Here is a 17123-nt window from a genome sequence, read left to right on the forward strand (position 1 = left end):
CCCTTGCATTTATCGCTTGTTAAGGCTTAATACATCTGCCCCATTGAGAGATAAAGTGCGCACCAATTGGCTCTTTTCTAATATTTTTTAAACACAGCCTGCCAAATGGCAGTTGATAGTTTATTAGCTTTATCTTTCTCCACTTAATTTCGCTCCAAGGTTTAATGCATTCCCCCCCCTCTCCTAAATCTCTCTCCATGTTGTGTCTCTCAAAGCTTGGATACCTTAATCCCTATGTTTAGCTATCCCTTTATATATCAGCAGTATAATGTTTGTACTGTTGCCAGGTAAAAAGGACTGATGTTGTGCTACTGATATATAGTATGATGTTGAGGCCTTATGCTTTTATTTAAGGCACATGTGCAGTACATGGTTGAGCATAGAGACCACACTTTACATGGATTATCTATGGGAAGAAGTGATGTTGCGTGTTAAATGTGCACGGGACACCTTCTGTGTTTTGGTTTTAGATCTGGATTTCCCTTCATGTTTTGGATCTGGACTGGTTTTGCCAAAACCACCCTTTCGGGCTTTGGGTTGTTTTTTTTTGTAATTTGTGATTGTGGAGTCCAGCAGGGATGAATTGATAATCTGTGAGAATGAGGATGTACGTACTGAATGGGGTGAGTAATCGGAGGATTAGGATGAGGATGACATCTTTTCTCTGTAGAGCAGTTTTGTACAGGGAGAGATGAATTGCTTCTTTTATTGTGGAGGCCCAAACAAACCAATCATTTCAGCCACAGTGGTGTGGCAGATTTTATCGCTGAAATGAGTGGTTTGTTAAATTGTGCATGTCCTATTATTCAACATAAGGGTGGGTAGGAGTGTCCGAGGACAATTCCATCTTGCACAACTTTTATTTTGCCATTATGTCTTCTTTGGGGCCTAGTTTTTCAAACTGCCATCCTGTCTGCCTCTTCAGTGCCACTCCTAGATGGGCCATGTTTTTGCGCCACCCACTTTTGTCACTTTGCATAGTCATCCAGTTACCTTGGTGCATCCTTTTGGCCTAAAAACAACATTGGCCCTTATTCTGGTTGGTGCGGTCAGAGCCGCACACGGGGCTCCGACCGCACAAACCAAGGGCCGCCCACCGGACGGATCGCCACGGCCGTCCGTACACGGACGGCTGGCGATCCGCACAAAAATGGTGGAGGCTACGCCTCCACCATGGTGGGAGCTGCCCCCTGCCTTCGATGGTCGACGACCATCGAAGGCAGGCCCGCACGCCGCGGCAGCTCCCGCAAGCTCAGACCACACGGACAATCGTCCGTGTGGGAGCTTGTAAGGGGGCTGAAAGCTGACATCCGGCGACGTCAGCTTTCCGCCCCCATGTCATGGTAATGAGGGCGTCATGCCCTCATTACCATGCATACGCCCCGCGTTTTCATGGGAACGCCCATGAAACGCGGGGCGTACACATAGGGAAATGAGGGGCTGAAGCCCCTCACGCCCCTATACGCCCCCTTTGCGGCGGACGAAATCCGTCTGCGGCGAAGGGGGCTGCACATGCGCAGAATGACCTCTGCGCATGTGCAGACCACAAACATCGGCGGTACGGCCGCACGCGGGCCGTACCGTGCCGATCAGAATAAGGGCCATTGTGAGGTATTCAGGGTAGACTGGAAATTAGTGGAAATTAATGTTATTGAGGTTAATAATAGCGTAGGAGCAAAAAAAAAAATCTGTAATTTTAGGGATTTTTATAAGGGTTTTTTTTAAATACAGATCCAAAACACAAAACACTGAAGGGTGGTGTTTTGGAACAGATCCAGATCCAAAACACTGATGGAGATACAGATCCAAACACATTTCACAAAAACACTAAAAGTGGCCGCTGCACATCCCTAATTACAACATACATACTTTCTTGTGCTGCTTATTACATTACACACTGTAGTGCCTGACTCAGTAAGGATCACACATAATAAGCTGCTCGCAGAATCTTAGCATAAATCCTTAGCAATGCAATTGCATGAAGAAGTTCATACCTCCTCCTTCCTGTATTTGTGATTGCATCAAATTGTGGCGCGATCACAGTTTAAGTGGAACTTTGCGGCCATCAATCGCGACGTCCCTCTGCAACTACAGCCTGAATAAAGCTGGCCATACACTACTTTGAATTATCGCAGCAGTGTAAGAAGCCCATAGGCTTCTATAGGGTAACAGCAGAAAAATCAGACGTTATCCTACACATCAAAAACGCGGTGGCCCCACATTTAAGCATTTGAAAATGTGGTAAACTCCCCCCAAGAACGGGGGTGTTACCGCAGTTTTTGTTTGACATATGCCGGCCTAAGATTCAAACCCAGCCTGTAACATGGCAGTTAGGAGCTGATTGGCTGGTAATTTATCTCGGTACTTATGTAGTATCTGGACCCCCGATTTTTTTATTGTATGCCTTAACTTAGGGCATACAATCAGATGCGATGCGATCGACCCGATTTTCCATAGGATTCATTGTAAAAATGGTCTTGTTCGTTTCCCTACTATCCAAGTGGGCATGGAGTTGGATATAAACCTGTGGCGAGCGAAGCGAGCCACGGAGCCCGAAGCGTGGCGAGCCCCGCGCGGGGACGCAGATTATTTAAAATGTATTCCATCTCACCAAAATAATCTGCGTCCCCGCGCGGGGCTCGCTGCGCTCGCCACGCTTCGGGCTCGGTGGCTCGCTTCACTCGCCACAGGTTTATATCCAACTCCATGCCCACTTGGATAGTAGGGAAATGAACAAGACCATTTTTACAATGAATCCTATGGAAAATCGGGTCGATCACATCGCATCGCATCTGATTGTATGCCTTAAGTTAAGGCATACAATCAAAAAATCGGGCGTCCAGATACTACATAAGTACCCATCTCTCTTCCAAGGCTTAGGGCCAGATGTATCAAGCTTCAAAAGTGATAAAATGGAGAGTGATATACAGCCAGCCAATCAGATCCTACCTGTTATTTTTCAAACCCAGCCTGTAACATGACAGGTAGGAGCTGATTGGCTGGCTGTATATCACTCTCCATTTTAGCACTTTTGAAGCTTGATACATCTGGCCCTAAGTAAGAGACTTTTACAATCTGTTATAGAGGAAATATGTATATTAATAATTCTAAAATGTTAGTATTCTCCCTTCTCACAAAAACAAAATTTTAAATAACATTACAAGTTACTTTATATTGCTTGTAACTTTTAATAAGAAACGCGACTAATACTGTATATACGATGAACATACTACATAAAAAAAAATTTCAGGTCTTTCATTTTTGCCTTTGTTCTTAGAAAATAAAAATTTTGATCTGATTTTATTTTTTAAATATTGTTTACATTTATTTTGTTTATAGATTATAAAGTATTTTCAATAACATACTAAAGGTAATTTTGAATCCACATTTGGTTATCCTTGTTTTATAAACCAGAATAAAATGTGTGTTATGCAATTGAGCTCACTTTGCGGAACAAACAGTAAAATATCAGTATAACACTAGCCCGGGCCAATATGAAATCTGTAAAACAATGTAAAAATAAAGTGAAGTATGATTTTTGGAAAAGCTAAAAGCTGACTGAACTCCGTTAAGTTCGTGTATAATTTAGTGTGTTTTCAGTTTCATATATTTTATTGGTTGTTTGATTTGGAACTAGACAAAGGACAGCGAATAGCTCACCCATTCACCCAGAAGGATGTTCGGTTACCATCTGTGTCTGGATCTGAGAATTTCCAAGCATGAATTTCCCCTGGCTACAATTATAGCTATTAACCTGTACACTCTTCATTTTATTTTCTTTATAACTTTATACTTATTTTTTATTATTGATTTTTTTTACATTTATTTTTACATTATCTTGTTGTCTTTTTTACCCACTTTGAAATTGAGACTTTTTGTGACATCTTTTTATCTTCCTCCTCAAAAGAAAGGTAAAGGAATCGTTAAATCATATATTGTGCAAGCCGTAATGCAATTGTTACAACATCTATGTTTAAAATATCTGTTAATATTGAATAGTGTCAAAACTGTGCAAATGATTTCATAAAAAGCGGTATATGCAGTACTGCGATAAAAATTCAAACGAAAAAGAGATAAGAAAGATGCTTCAGCACAAGTGATGGCAATCATAATTTAAGAAGGAAGTCCACTTATGCTGCTTTCAGAATGCAAAACTGGCTTTGACCAGGTATTTTAAAACGTTTCTAAAAACGGGTCTGCCAGGTAAAACCCCTTTCACACCGCATGTCTTTAAACGGTATTTCAGTGCAGTTTTTGTTCCTTCACAACACTGAACCCGTTTTAACCCGTAGAAAACAGTGGCTGTAAAAAAAACGTGTCTGAAACGGGCAGGACCCTGCTTTATTGCCATTTAGAAATACCAGTTCAATAGAGCCGGTAAATTCACTCTGCACAAATTATCGTTTTAAAACGATAAAAAAATGGCAAATGGGTAAAAAGTGCGGTCTGAAAGGGGTATTAGAAAGGTTTACGTCCATCCTGTAATAAGTTATATAAGGATGTATGGATTGAACATATTCAATTTAAACAATTGTATATTAGATTTAAAGTAATAATGCCCAGACACCCACATGGGGAGGAGGAAATGATGGGACCCCTGTGCCATTTACAGCTCTCTCCCCCTCCTGTTTCTCTGCTGGTCAGGAAGCTCCATCATGACCTCATGAACCCTATAGTCCAGTGTCTATACCTGCTGCGCATACTGTTCTGCTCACATTCTGACTGCCTGGTTCTGCTGCTGCATAAGAGGGACAGCTAGAGATGTCAGTGAGCTCTCGCCAGGGGGCCCACTAACAAAGGGGGGCCCTGGTTACAGTATGCCCTGCATCCCTACTTTCATTTGGCTATGTCTGCCGGTCTTCTGGATTTCCATCTCCTGTGACCACCAGTGCCGTTTTGCAGCGTTTACTGAATCATGGGTCACAGAGCAGCAACAAGCCCTGGAGGTCACTGGAGCAGCATGTACCGCACCTCGGCGAAGTGAGTATACGTGTTTTGCTTCTTTTTTTTACACAGTGACCAGCTGTGTAAAAGTGTTGTTTATCACTCTCCACTTTATTACTTTTTGAAGCTTGATACATCTGGCCCTAAAGCCATGCACACACGGCTGCGATAGGGGCTGATATCGCTGGGAATATGGTCGCTGGCGACCATATTGCGAGTGATGGGAGTTCTAATCGCTGGTCGCAGGAGCTTGCTCCAATGACCAGCTGATTACCTCTGTGGCACCGCCGGCAGAGGTTCCCTTTCATCAGATGAAAAGGAGACACTGAGCAATACAGTATATTGCTCAGCAATATATTGCTAGCAATACATTGCTGAGCAATATATCTCCCCCGTGCAGGGCCGGTGCGAGGCACCAGAGCGCCCCAGGCAAGTCGGGGTGGGGGCGCCCCGGTGTCTGCCGCCCGGGTACCTGTCCTGCGGCGCTGTAAAGCTGGCGGCGGCAGCGGGGGGTCCCTGCAGTCAATAAAAAATAACGAGCGCTATCCGGCGGGCTATGCGGAAGCGCTTCTGTTTTGGAAACACTGGCCGCATGGCGCACGCTGATTGGCTGAATCTCAGCCAATCAGCGTGCGGCCAGTGTTTCCAAAACAGAAGCGCTTCCGCATAGCCCGGCGGATAGCGCTCGTTTTTTCTTATTGACTGCAGGGACCCCCCGCTGCCGCCGCCAGCTTTTACGCACATATACGCCGCAGGACAGGTACCCGGGCGGCAAGGGGGGGCGAAAAACAGCCCTCCAGTGACCGGCGCTCTAGGCAAATGCCTAGATTTGCCTAGTGGTGGCGCCGGTCCTGCCCCCGTGTGTACGCACCTTAAGAGATAAAAAAAAAAAATCTGCTAAAAATGCCAACAGCTCTGTGAGAGATGCTCAAAATACTGTATTGGCTAAAAATGCCAGCGTCGCTCACATTTGTTATATACTGTAAATTCAAATAAAAAATCTTGTGCAAAAAAAAAAAAGATTATATTTCCTATATAATTATGATTAATAAAAATGTTTGTTTGGCAATTTTCACACCAATTTTGCCTACTGTAGCTTAGTATAGTAACTCAAGCTAATGATTAGCTAAATGTTTAAAATGGTTTTATACCATACATTGGTAGGTCATGTTTGATATGTATGATATATATTTTTAGACCTGAATAAATGAGCTTTGTCCTAACGTAGAAAATTCAATTTGACAGGCAAAAAACTGTTTCTTGTGAAACAGTCTACCATGTGCTTCTCTCCATCACAGCGAGACAGAGGCATCACCGGGTGCGGTGACCACTGGCGTAACTATAGCACCGCAGCCCCCGACACCGCGGGGGGGGGGGGGGCGCTGTGCATATGGGGGCGCCGGGGGCTGCGGTGCTATAGTTACACCTCCCCCCAATCCCCAGCAGGCTTACCCATTTCGCTGGTCCCAGCGGCTCCGTTCTTCTGCTGAGGACCACCACAAAATGGCCGCCCCCATATAGCACGCAGTTCTCTGAAACTGTCTGCTGTATGGGGGTGGCCATTTTGTGGTGGTCCTCAGCAGAAGAACGGAGCCGCCGGGACCAGCGTGAAAGGTAAGGCCGCGGGGGATTGGTGGGGTTTGAATGGGTGGCGGGGGGCGCCCCCCTAACGGTGGGGGGGCACCCAAAATGTAGCTACGCCGCTGGCGGTGACACCCAATGCACTCTATGCATTACTACCCTGAAAAGGGGGCATGGTCTAATATTAAGGGGGCATGACCTCACAGGGATTTCTGTTCCTGCAGAAAACCCGGCAAAGGTTTCACCACCTCTGAGGATCACACCCGAGTGCGAGCCACACCCACCCATTTGATGCCAATGCTGCCAGATATTTACTAGTTTTACTAGTGTTTCTCGAACTTATGGTCACATGACAAGATCCCAAGATAAAGGGGTGGGTCAACTTAACCAATGGTTTATCTTACCCCACTCTCCCCTGTACATTTGGATCTGCATTCCTTCTCCAAATCAGCAACATATTCATCTGGTTTATTGTAAGTCCTCCCCATCAGCATAATTTCTCACCTGGCTGTAGCAGGTGAAAATATACATCCCCGACAGGTGTATTTGTATAAAACTATGGCTGTGATAGAGATCACTGGGTCTCAGGTGTTGGCCACGCCCATTGGCTGCTCCAGAGGAGGGTCTGCTGCGAAGTTCAAAAGTCAAATAGGGGAGAGCACCAGCTGCCAAGCCAATCGCTGCCAGACATGGAAGGCCAGAACTCACTGGCAGTTGGTGTGGCTCCCCTTATTAACGTTTGAGATATATGATCAGATCTGATATCGTATGTTGTATCTAGGACACTGCAGTCTTCTTGGCACAAGTACATGGCTGTTCTTTGATCTTGGGTTTTCTCGTTGGCTTGAAGTCTTTTCATTCCTGCAAATATGTCTCTGGCCGACTCCTCTGTGTTAAAAATAAACTGCGTGCTTCTAAAATAAGATAAAAAATACATAATAAAAAAAACAGAACTAATTTGATAAAAATCAAATAAAAGTCAGATAAAAAATATGAAATGTGCACAATAAGTCAACGTTGCCTACAGGCGCCTGCACTTAGAGAGACATATAAGGCAAAATGTGAGATATGCTGGAGATAGACCCCGGACAGTGGAGGAAACTGTCAGTTCTCAAAAATCAAATGATAAGGATGATCTGCAGAGCCCAGGCAGGAGACTATAGCTGCTGCAATAGCTGGTGCACGGTGGCCTCATTCACTTTACATAGTGCAAAGCTGGTAAAACAATGGCGCTGGGTGTCTTGTAATGCTAATGTTTCATCAGAGATTTGCTATGGGAGATTCCAGCCTCTGTAGAAAAGCATGAGCTTGCATTGGCCAAAGGGAAAATATGGGCCAAAGGGAAACTTTATTCAATTAGTTGATCTTTGGCTTAATGTTAATCAGAGGCGTAACTCTGGGAGGCAATGAAGTCATCTGCCACCGGGCTTCTGCCCCCAAGGGGGCACCTCTTCTCCCCTGCTACTTTGAATCAGTTAATTGAAAGCTGTCGATATCGCTTCTGTGGCTGACTCCCCTTGCTAGCAGGACCATAGATGTCACACTCTCTTTATTCTAAACATCATTTTTGCAAGTGTCACACACACATGTGGTGACTCCAACACAGCTGACGGTGGCTCCGTGATTGCAAGGCACGGAGGGTGGCAAATGTTGACCCAGGCGTTGGTACATAAGATGAGTAGGTGTTAATGTTTGTGTGCGGACTTTTCCTTCTGACGACGGGGTGCGATATCCCAAAACTTTGAGGCAAATAAACCTGTTTTTACAAGGTCTGCAGTGCCGTGCTTGGTTCTACGACACCCGGTGGACCTTACCAGTCTTTAAATATATATATATATAGATAGATAGAGAGAGAGACAGAAAGCTCAGTGTTATAATGAGGGCACTCACCAATCTTTTCAGCAAACATCAACGTTTTTTATTCAAGTAAACATGGCATATCCTATATTTCGATTCATGGTAACCAATATTCTTCACAGGAGACAGCAGTCATCTGAGTAGCCACCTGATTCAAAAGTGTGACTTTCCTAGACAGTCTAAGGGGGTTATTCAATTTCTGTCTTGCTCACGCAGCTATCTCCCGACTGGGAAGATGGCTGCAGGGCCCTATTCAATGCTGTCTTCCCCCAGCATCTGAAATCAGGCTCGTTCTGCCGAGAACCCCTGTTCAATGCTGTCGGGCTCGTTCTGCCGGGAAAAGCCGGAAATAGTCGAGCTCCTGGCCGGGAGCTCTCAGGGAATTTAGTGATTATCTGTACAATTTTTTTGTTGTTGTCAATTTCCATATCTATACTAAGTTAGCGCGTAGTAGATAATTGGAATATTAGATATATATATATTATATATAGAGAGAGTGAGAGAGAGAGAGAGAGAGAGTGAGAGAGAGACAATACAGGCAGGCTGTGATTTATCACCTCTGGTAGGCTTATTATGTGGGTGGCCTAGCGTGGAATAAAAGTAATTGTATGGTATAGAACTGTCACTTAAAACCTTAATCTGTTGATATGATATCTCACCATGCAGGGTAAGCGTAGTTTATCCTAAATGATAGACAGACAGACAAACAGACAGATTAAGACATAAGGATATCCTTACAAAGAATTAAATAATTAAGAATCAAGTAGGGTTGAAGTTACCAAAAGGTGAAAAAAGGCAGACTAGTTCTAAGTGGTTCTTATATGGCATTAAATTATAAGTTTAGATAACTGATAAGCCCTGTACACAAGCTTAGATTTTTTCCTGTTTTCGATTCGATTTTGCTTATAGAAGCAAAATCGAATCCACATCGAATGGTTTTTAGGACACTTTCAATTTGCATTCGATTCGATGCACGCTCCCGTTGCAAAATCGAAAAGAAAAATTGACTGTGCAGCCAAGGAAATATCAAATTCGATCCAGTAAATGGAATGTGTACAATGTACCATGAATGTAAATCGAATTTGATATCGAAATCGATATCTAATGCAAAAGTACAGATCTAATGCCAAAGTGAATGGGAAGATCTAATGCCAGATATACTAGAAAATCAAATCTAACATCGAATCTAAAGCAAAACTTAAGCTGTGTACACACGCTTAGATTTTTCCCTGTTTTTGATTCGAATTTGCTTATAGAAGCAAAATCGAATCCACATCGAATGTTTTTTAGGGCACTTTTGATCTGCATTCGATTCGATGCGCGCTCCAGTTTTCTCAAAATCGAATAGAAAAATCTACTGTGCAGCCAAGGAAATCTCAAATTTGATCCAGTAAATCGAATGAGTACATTGTGAAATCGAATCGAATGCAAAAGATCTAATGCCAAATCGAATGGGATGATCTAATGCCAGATCTAATAGAAAATCGAATCTAACATCAAATCTAAAGCAAATCTAAGCGTGTGTACAGGGCTGAAGTGTGTGTACATAGCTATAGAGAAAGACATGTACAGTATAAGAGAAAAAAAAAAGAAAAGGAAAGAAAATTCAAATTGAAATAAAAAGAAAGAAAAGAAAGAAAGAATGAAAGAGAGAAAGGTTCCCATTTATCAATCAATATTTTCATCTATGTCCCTGAAAACATCAGCTTTCAGGGGCTATATGCAAATATAAGGTATCTCTAAATGTAAGAAGAAGGGGTTAACAGCTGGTTTCTCAGATACCTGCTGAAACCCCTCCATTGCTGCTGGCAGCTGTATCCTTCATAGGTTTCTATGGGGGATACAATGCTGCCTAATTTACTAATATCAGGAATGCTAATTATTCCCTATATTGGTCCCCGCCTATGATCCACAGATTGCGAGATGTAGTTATGGCAGCAGAGGCAGAACTCTGGGAGGCAATGGAGTCATCTGCCGCCGGGCTCCTGCTCCCAAGGGGGCACCTCTCCTTCCTTTGAGTTTGAATCAGTTAATTGAAAGCAGTTGATATTGCTAATGTGGCTTACTCCCCCTTCTAACATCATTTTTGCAAGTGTCCCACCCTGTATTAGATCCCATGACCTTACTGGAGACAGACACCTTACTGAATGAGCTGCTTGGTGGGGGGCACCAGTACTTACCTTGCCTCTGGGCAACTGGGATGAACTTACGCCACTGTATGGCAGAGTTCCCCAGGAACCCTCCATCTGACGTGGCTCCTATGCATGGTGGTCTCAATGACTGTGTGTACACAGAAGCAGAAGCCTTGGAGGAACATTGCATGGATGGGCTACTTTCAAGCCTTTATCCTTGTGGGTTCTAGGTAATACATTCACCCAACCTTGGTCCTGATTCAGGTTCAATAGAACGGGGTTGACTTCAGCCCCGTTTCCGATTGTGAGGGTCTGCACATGCGCAGGGGTGAATGTGCGCATGTGCAGCCCCTCTGCGAACACCTTCTGCGAGTATCACAATCGCCGAGGTGTTCACACGGGCAGGGGGCTGGGGCATGGGAACTCCCAGCGTTTTATGGGCGTTCCCATAAAAATGCTGGGTGTTCCCCTGGGAATTCAGGTGGGTCGATGCCTACTCGGGGTGGGTGGCTGATATCACATGACATCAGCGCCCCCATGCCTTTTCGGCCTTCGCAGTTTAGACTGAGTTTTATTTGCAAATGCGGATTTTTTTTCCGATGGTTGGCAACCATCAAATGATTTTTCACCTGTGCAGCCGCATGTGAGGGAATGTGTAAGCGTACACATCCTATTCACGCAGCAGGGGGGCCTTCAGTCGGGTGGTGGGTGGTGTTTATCTATTCGCTAGGCTGTAAACATACGCAGCCAGGCGAATCAGGCCCATAATCGCATTATGCAATTCGATCTGAGTACAATATTAGGATCCAGTATTGCATTATAAATGCAATCATTGTTAAATGGGCCCCAAAGCAAGAAAGAGATAGAGAGAGAGAGAGAGAGAGAGAAGCAAGGGAAAGAAAGAGAGAAAGAAATAAGTAGAGAAAGGTGACCATTTATCAAACACTTTGTCTTTGTCCCCAAAAAACACCAGTTTTTTGGGGCTATCTGAAAATATAAGGTATCCCCAAAATGTTAGAACAAGGGTTTCGCCGAAGGTATCACTGATACCTGCTGAAATATTCCCATTGCTGCTGGGAGCTCCATCCCCAATAGGGGGCGCAATGCTGCCTGATTTACCAATATCAGCAATCCGAAGTATTCCTGTATTAATAAATTTCATAGTCTGTAGTCCATGTCTATTGGCTACAGATCGTGGGATGTAGTTCAGTCACGGTTCCCCAGGAAGCCTCTACCAGAAATGGTCCTTGTGCATGGCGGTCGCAATGACTCAATGACTACATATACACAGAAGCATCAGATGCCCTCATATTACATTGCATGGACGGGCTGCATTCAGAGCCTTTATCCATACAGGAATACATTCACTCAACATAATCACATTATACAATGTGATCTGGGCACTATATTAGCACCCATTTTTGCATTGTAAATGGGATCATTGTTAAATGGGCCCCAAGAGAGATAGAGAAAGAAAGAAAGAGAGAGAGAGAGAGAGAGAGAGAGAGAGAGAGATAATGAGGCAAAATAAATAATTGGAAGAAAGACAAAAAGAAAGAAAACAGAAGGACTAGTGGTAAAACGAAACAAAGAGAGAAAGACAGAGGGAAAGAAAGTGAGAAAAGGAGAAAAAGAGAACGAAACAAAGACATAAAAAGAGAAAGAAAGAGAAAGAAAAAGACAGAAATAGAGCTACTGTAGATAGAAAGAAACAATGAGAAAAAAAGAAATAAAGAAAATGAAACAAAGAAACAATGAAAAAAGAAAATGAAAGGAAGAGAGATAAAAAGTAAAATAAAAACAAAGAAGAAACAAGAAAAAAAACAAAGAAAAGGAAGGGAAAAAATTAAGATAAAAAGAAAGAAAAAGCTAAATAAAAAGTCAAGCAATTAAAGCACTAGAAACAGAAAGAAAGAAGAATGAAAGGAAAAGAGTTAAATAAATAAAATAATTTAAAAAAGAAAAAATAAAGAAAAAAAGGAAAAAAAGACCAGTGCTGGCTCCCCCAAGCCGCAGCAGGGTCTGCGGACCCATTGTTACGCCATACATCTCTTCCCCTCCCTCTTTCGCCCCATGTACCGCTTACTCCCACCTTCCCTCTATTAGCCACACTCCTCTCCTCCCCTCCCTTTCTCACTCTATGTATCTCTGACTTCCTCCTTCCGTTTATCAGTCATATAGATCTCCTTCTCTTTCATTCTTTGGGTGGGTTTTTACCCCATTTCCAAATGTACTAAAACCCGCCACTGGGGCGATGATTTGGAGGGCACTGGCATTAACCCACATAGACATATAGGACCCTTGCTGCAGTACTGTGTGAGTATCCGACATGGGTCTCGCTCAGCATGTCCCGTTGCCTTCGGCGTCACTTCTCTCTTGATGTACTGCCAGTGGTTGTACATTGTACAGCTGGCCTTTGTCTGCCCCATTTATAACCTCTATCCGCCTGAACCCTGGGTGACCCTCACACATTAGGGCAGTGCAGGATATAGTATAGCGCTGCCAGAGGTGGTGGCACTGTGGGTAAGGCAATGTATGTGTGACTGGCACTGACCTGTGTGCACTCACAGATGTGGCTTCAGATGAGAGGATTGATTTGCCATATGCCTTTAGAGCTGTCTGTCTGAGGCTGTGCTCTGGCTAGAGGCAACGAGGTATGGCCACTCTCCTCAGGTTTGCTGGACAGTCAGTGGCAGACGCTAGACTCCCCTTCCCCTTCCCTTCCTTCATTGGGTTGGGTCGGGTACCTACAGTTGAGATCAGCCAGGCTTGGGCTACCATGAAGAAGGTATAGTTATCCCTCACAACTTTGGGATCGCTGGTGGCCACTGCCTGGCAGTCACTACCTGAAGGAACCTGAAATGCATAACCCAGACTCCGCTTACTACTTTGTGTTGACCCGGGCCCAGTGCACAAAGTGGCAGTATGCCATACTATTGTCTACCACCCCACATCGCTCTGTAGACAATGTAAAGATGCCTGTATGCTACTGAATACACACAGGATAGATAGATAGGTAGATAGATAGATAGATAGATAGATAGATAGATAGATAGATATTTGGAACATTTGAGATTGTGCTACCATTTGTAAAATCCTGTAATTTTTTTTATTAAACGTTATATTACATTGCAAATACAGAAAAATAGAATAACTTATTCACTTAGTTTTATTTCGCTGATTTCTCTGCCTATTTGTACAAATCTAGTGATAAAAATTGTATACTAAATATTTGATCATTTACTTTTAACACAGTCAGAACATAGTACAAAGCTACTAGAACCATATACCAGTGGGTGCCATAGATAGGGGTCTGGGGGGCTTATTCGCCACCAGATCCAGGTCACAATGTAATGACTGCAGTGCTAAGCAATTGGGACCAGCCTGTTGCCCACCATGAAAAGAGCAAAATGTCAGCGCTAATATAAGTGGCGGTCTCCCCCTCACTCTGACAGGCACAGCTGAGCTCATCACTGAGCCTGGCACTCTCAGAGCGAAGGCTTCCATCCTTTGTGCAGTGAGCAAGGTGGGCAGTGATGTGGCCATTTTAAGATATGGGCACACTGGGCAGCTACCCAGAGCCTCATGATTGATGCCCAGCTGCTGATGTACAGTAAATCACAATCATAGCAGCCAGGACTTATACACTAATCAGGCGGCTGACAACCAGTCACTGTATGGAAACATGTGGAGAGCATAGGCGAATCTAGGGGCTGGTCCGGGGGTCACTGGACCACCCATAAGCCCATTTTGTAGCTGAGGGATGGGGCTTTCCAACGAGCCCAGCCCCGTGTTTCTAGCCCCCTGGGAACCGGAGATACAAAGCTGGAACTTTTTTTCTATAGGATAACATGGGACCCGCTAATTCGGACCCCCACCCAGTTCAACGGCTGCCAGTTCCCCCTTCGGCATCACTGAAGCTCGAGGTTGATCTCAGTCGAACCCAAATCGCTTAGCCTTCAATCTGATACCAGGCTGGATCCATATGGGTTAATTGGTTCCAGGGATATTGAGGTTAAACCGTTTTTTTTAATTTCTTAAATGTAATTTCATGACTGTTTATTTTCTTTGAGGGCAGATTTCTCTGGAACCAAACAGCCCAGTTTCACGGGACCAAAATCATTCGAAGCCAACTCAAACGTTCTTCAATATTTCAAACGTTCAACAATACTGTTTCTCCAACCCAGAGATGGGATTGAGCTCTCCTCAAAGTGACAATTCCTTCACTAGGAAGATAAGAGCTGGTTGGTCCCCGCAGCCTCACTCACAGTAGACTACAGTTGAGCCCTTGCAGACATGGTGCTGCTGTGTCAATTTCAAAATCTACCAATAGGGACGGGGCGCTTGAAGTATTGCCATCTGCAAATAAGGTGGGATAAGAAGATATCAATGCCTTATTAGACTTCTAAGACTGCCTAGTTGGGTTATATTCCATTTCTAGTTACTGGTGTATAGTGGATGGTAAAATAGTAAGAGAGTGACTTTTTAGTTGATGTTATTTTGGAAAAGGGGGTTGTAGTATATACTATAATATACAAGGCGTACTGTAATGTGGCTTAATACAAACTGATGGGCACTGTAATGTTACTTTGTATGAACTGGAGGCACTATAGTGTGGCACCATTTGAAATGGGCTCATTGCAATGTGGCCTAATCTGATCTGGAGGCACTGTATGGTGGTATAATCTGATCTGGAGGCACTGTATGGTGGTATAATCTAATGTGGAGACACTGTATTGTGGTATAGCCTGATTTAGAGCCACTGTATTGTTGTATTATCTAATATGGAGGCACCGTACGGTGGTATAATCTGATTTGGAGGCACTGTATGGTGGTATAATCTGATTTGGAGGCACTGTATGGTTGTATAATCTGATTTGGAGGCACTGTATGGTGGTATAATCTGATTTGGAGGCACTGTATGGTGGTATAATCTGATTTGGAGGCACTGTATGGTGGTATAATCTGACCTGGAGGCACTATCATGGGCAATAATCTGATTTGGAGGCACTGTATGGTGGTATAATCTGACCTGGAGGCACTGTCATGGGCAATAATCTGATTTGGAGGCACTGTATGGTGATATAGCCTAATTTGGAGGCACTGTAATGTTGTTTAATCTGAACTGGGGTCATTATAACCTAGCAAAATATGATCTGAAGGACCCTGTAATGTAGGTCTGATTCAGAGATGGGCGCAAAGCCGCTGTTCCATGGAACTGAGCAATTATTGTTATACTGCACATGCACTGCATTCGCATTGCTCATGTGTCAAGGTGCCGCTGCGTACCCGCACATAATAAGGATGTCTCCGCAAAGTGATTAACAGGAAGTGACTGTTTGTGGGGGTGATAATATGGGGACATTTTTGTGGCATGTTTCTTACGTCAGCAGCGAGACCTAGTGTACAAAAACATGGGGCTTGCTTTGCTACTGCTGCATAGCCATAGATCTGCTCCACCATCCTATCAATCCTGGATTCCGACTGTCAGACCGTCAGAAATCTGGCCCATTTTCGCCCGGCTCGACAGTTTCTCGACAGGCGGAATTCAATGTTCCACCTGTCAAGTGACCAAAAGGGAACATACAGAAAAAAACGGCTGCGGATTGTCAATATATACGGCTGTGAATTGGACAATCCACGGCCATTTCCGACAAAACAGATCCAACTGGCTTGAAAGTCGGGACTGTTTTGTCGAGATCCGCCTTCAAAGCCGTCGGTAACAGCAGCATTGAATAGGCGGCGGGCACTATTTCCACTATCGGAAATATCGCCCAGGATTGAATATCCCCCTTTGTCTCCCGTTCTTGCATATAGGCTGCCTATGCATATACACAAATGGGTTACAGTCTCTCTGGTTGGCGTCTCTTTTCATTTTTTTGGGTAGAAGCTTTACTTCCCGATATAAGCAACTGCATTGTGGAGCAAACCGTAATTCAGCAGCATTAGTGTTCATTCCTAAATCAGGCCCATTTGGCATAATCTGAACCGGGGTTACGGTAACGTGGCATAAAATGAACGGTGGTATAATATGAATTTACGTAGCTTAATATGAAGTGAGCGGCACTGTACTGTGGTGAGAAACACTGGTCTGTAGCATAATATTAACTCATGGGTACTGTAATGTTACCTAAAATGAACGGGGGACACTACTATGGGTCATAAAATGAACTAGGGCTCTACCAGGGTTCACAAAATGAATTAGTACACTACTATGGGGATGAAATGAACTAGGGCCATAACTAGTATGGGGTATAAAATGAACTAGTGCACTACTATGGGGCATAATATATGCAACCACTGCAGGCAAGGGTGTCTCTCTGTCTAGAAGCATTGTGACAGAGGGGCTTTTGTAATGTTGCTCTGGGGCCCACAAAGTTTTGGTTAGACACCTTGCTGAATGAAATGCATTCTGTTCAGAATAGCAGCAGATGTTATATATATACATGTTATAGTTTAATTTTATGTTCATAAATTGCTAGTAGCAACAGGCAGAGCCATCCAAGGAGCAGTCCGAGATTCTGCAGGAAGAACATCAGCCAGGGTCTTTGCGTCTGAATATGAGTCATTTCTGGAAGCTAAAAATTAATGAGATAGATGTGAGTCACC

At 43.9% G+C, this 17123-nt stretch overlaps 1 protein-coding gene across 1 annotated transcript in view; it reads right to left on the reverse strand.

Moving 5' to 3' along the window:
- Window positions 1-13426: 13426 nt before the first annotated feature.
- Window positions 13427-17123, reverse strand: part of SLC39A12 (solute carrier family 39 member 12) — a 49168-nt gene continuing 45471 nt past the window's right edge. The window contains exon 12 of the mRNA XM_083189328.1: window positions 13427-17092. Coding sequence (XP_083045454.1) covers window positions 16964-17092 — 129 coding nt within the window. The 3' untranslated portion in view covers window positions 13427-16963. The remainder of the gene's footprint in view (window positions 17093-17123) is intronic.

Source organism: Crinia signifera, chromosome 5 (genome assembly GCF_055691185.1).
Source record: "Crinia signifera chromosome 5, ASM5569118v1, whole genome shotgun sequence".
Lineage (NCBI taxonomy): Eukaryota > Metazoa > Chordata > Amphibia > Anura > Myobatrachidae > Crinia > Crinia signifera.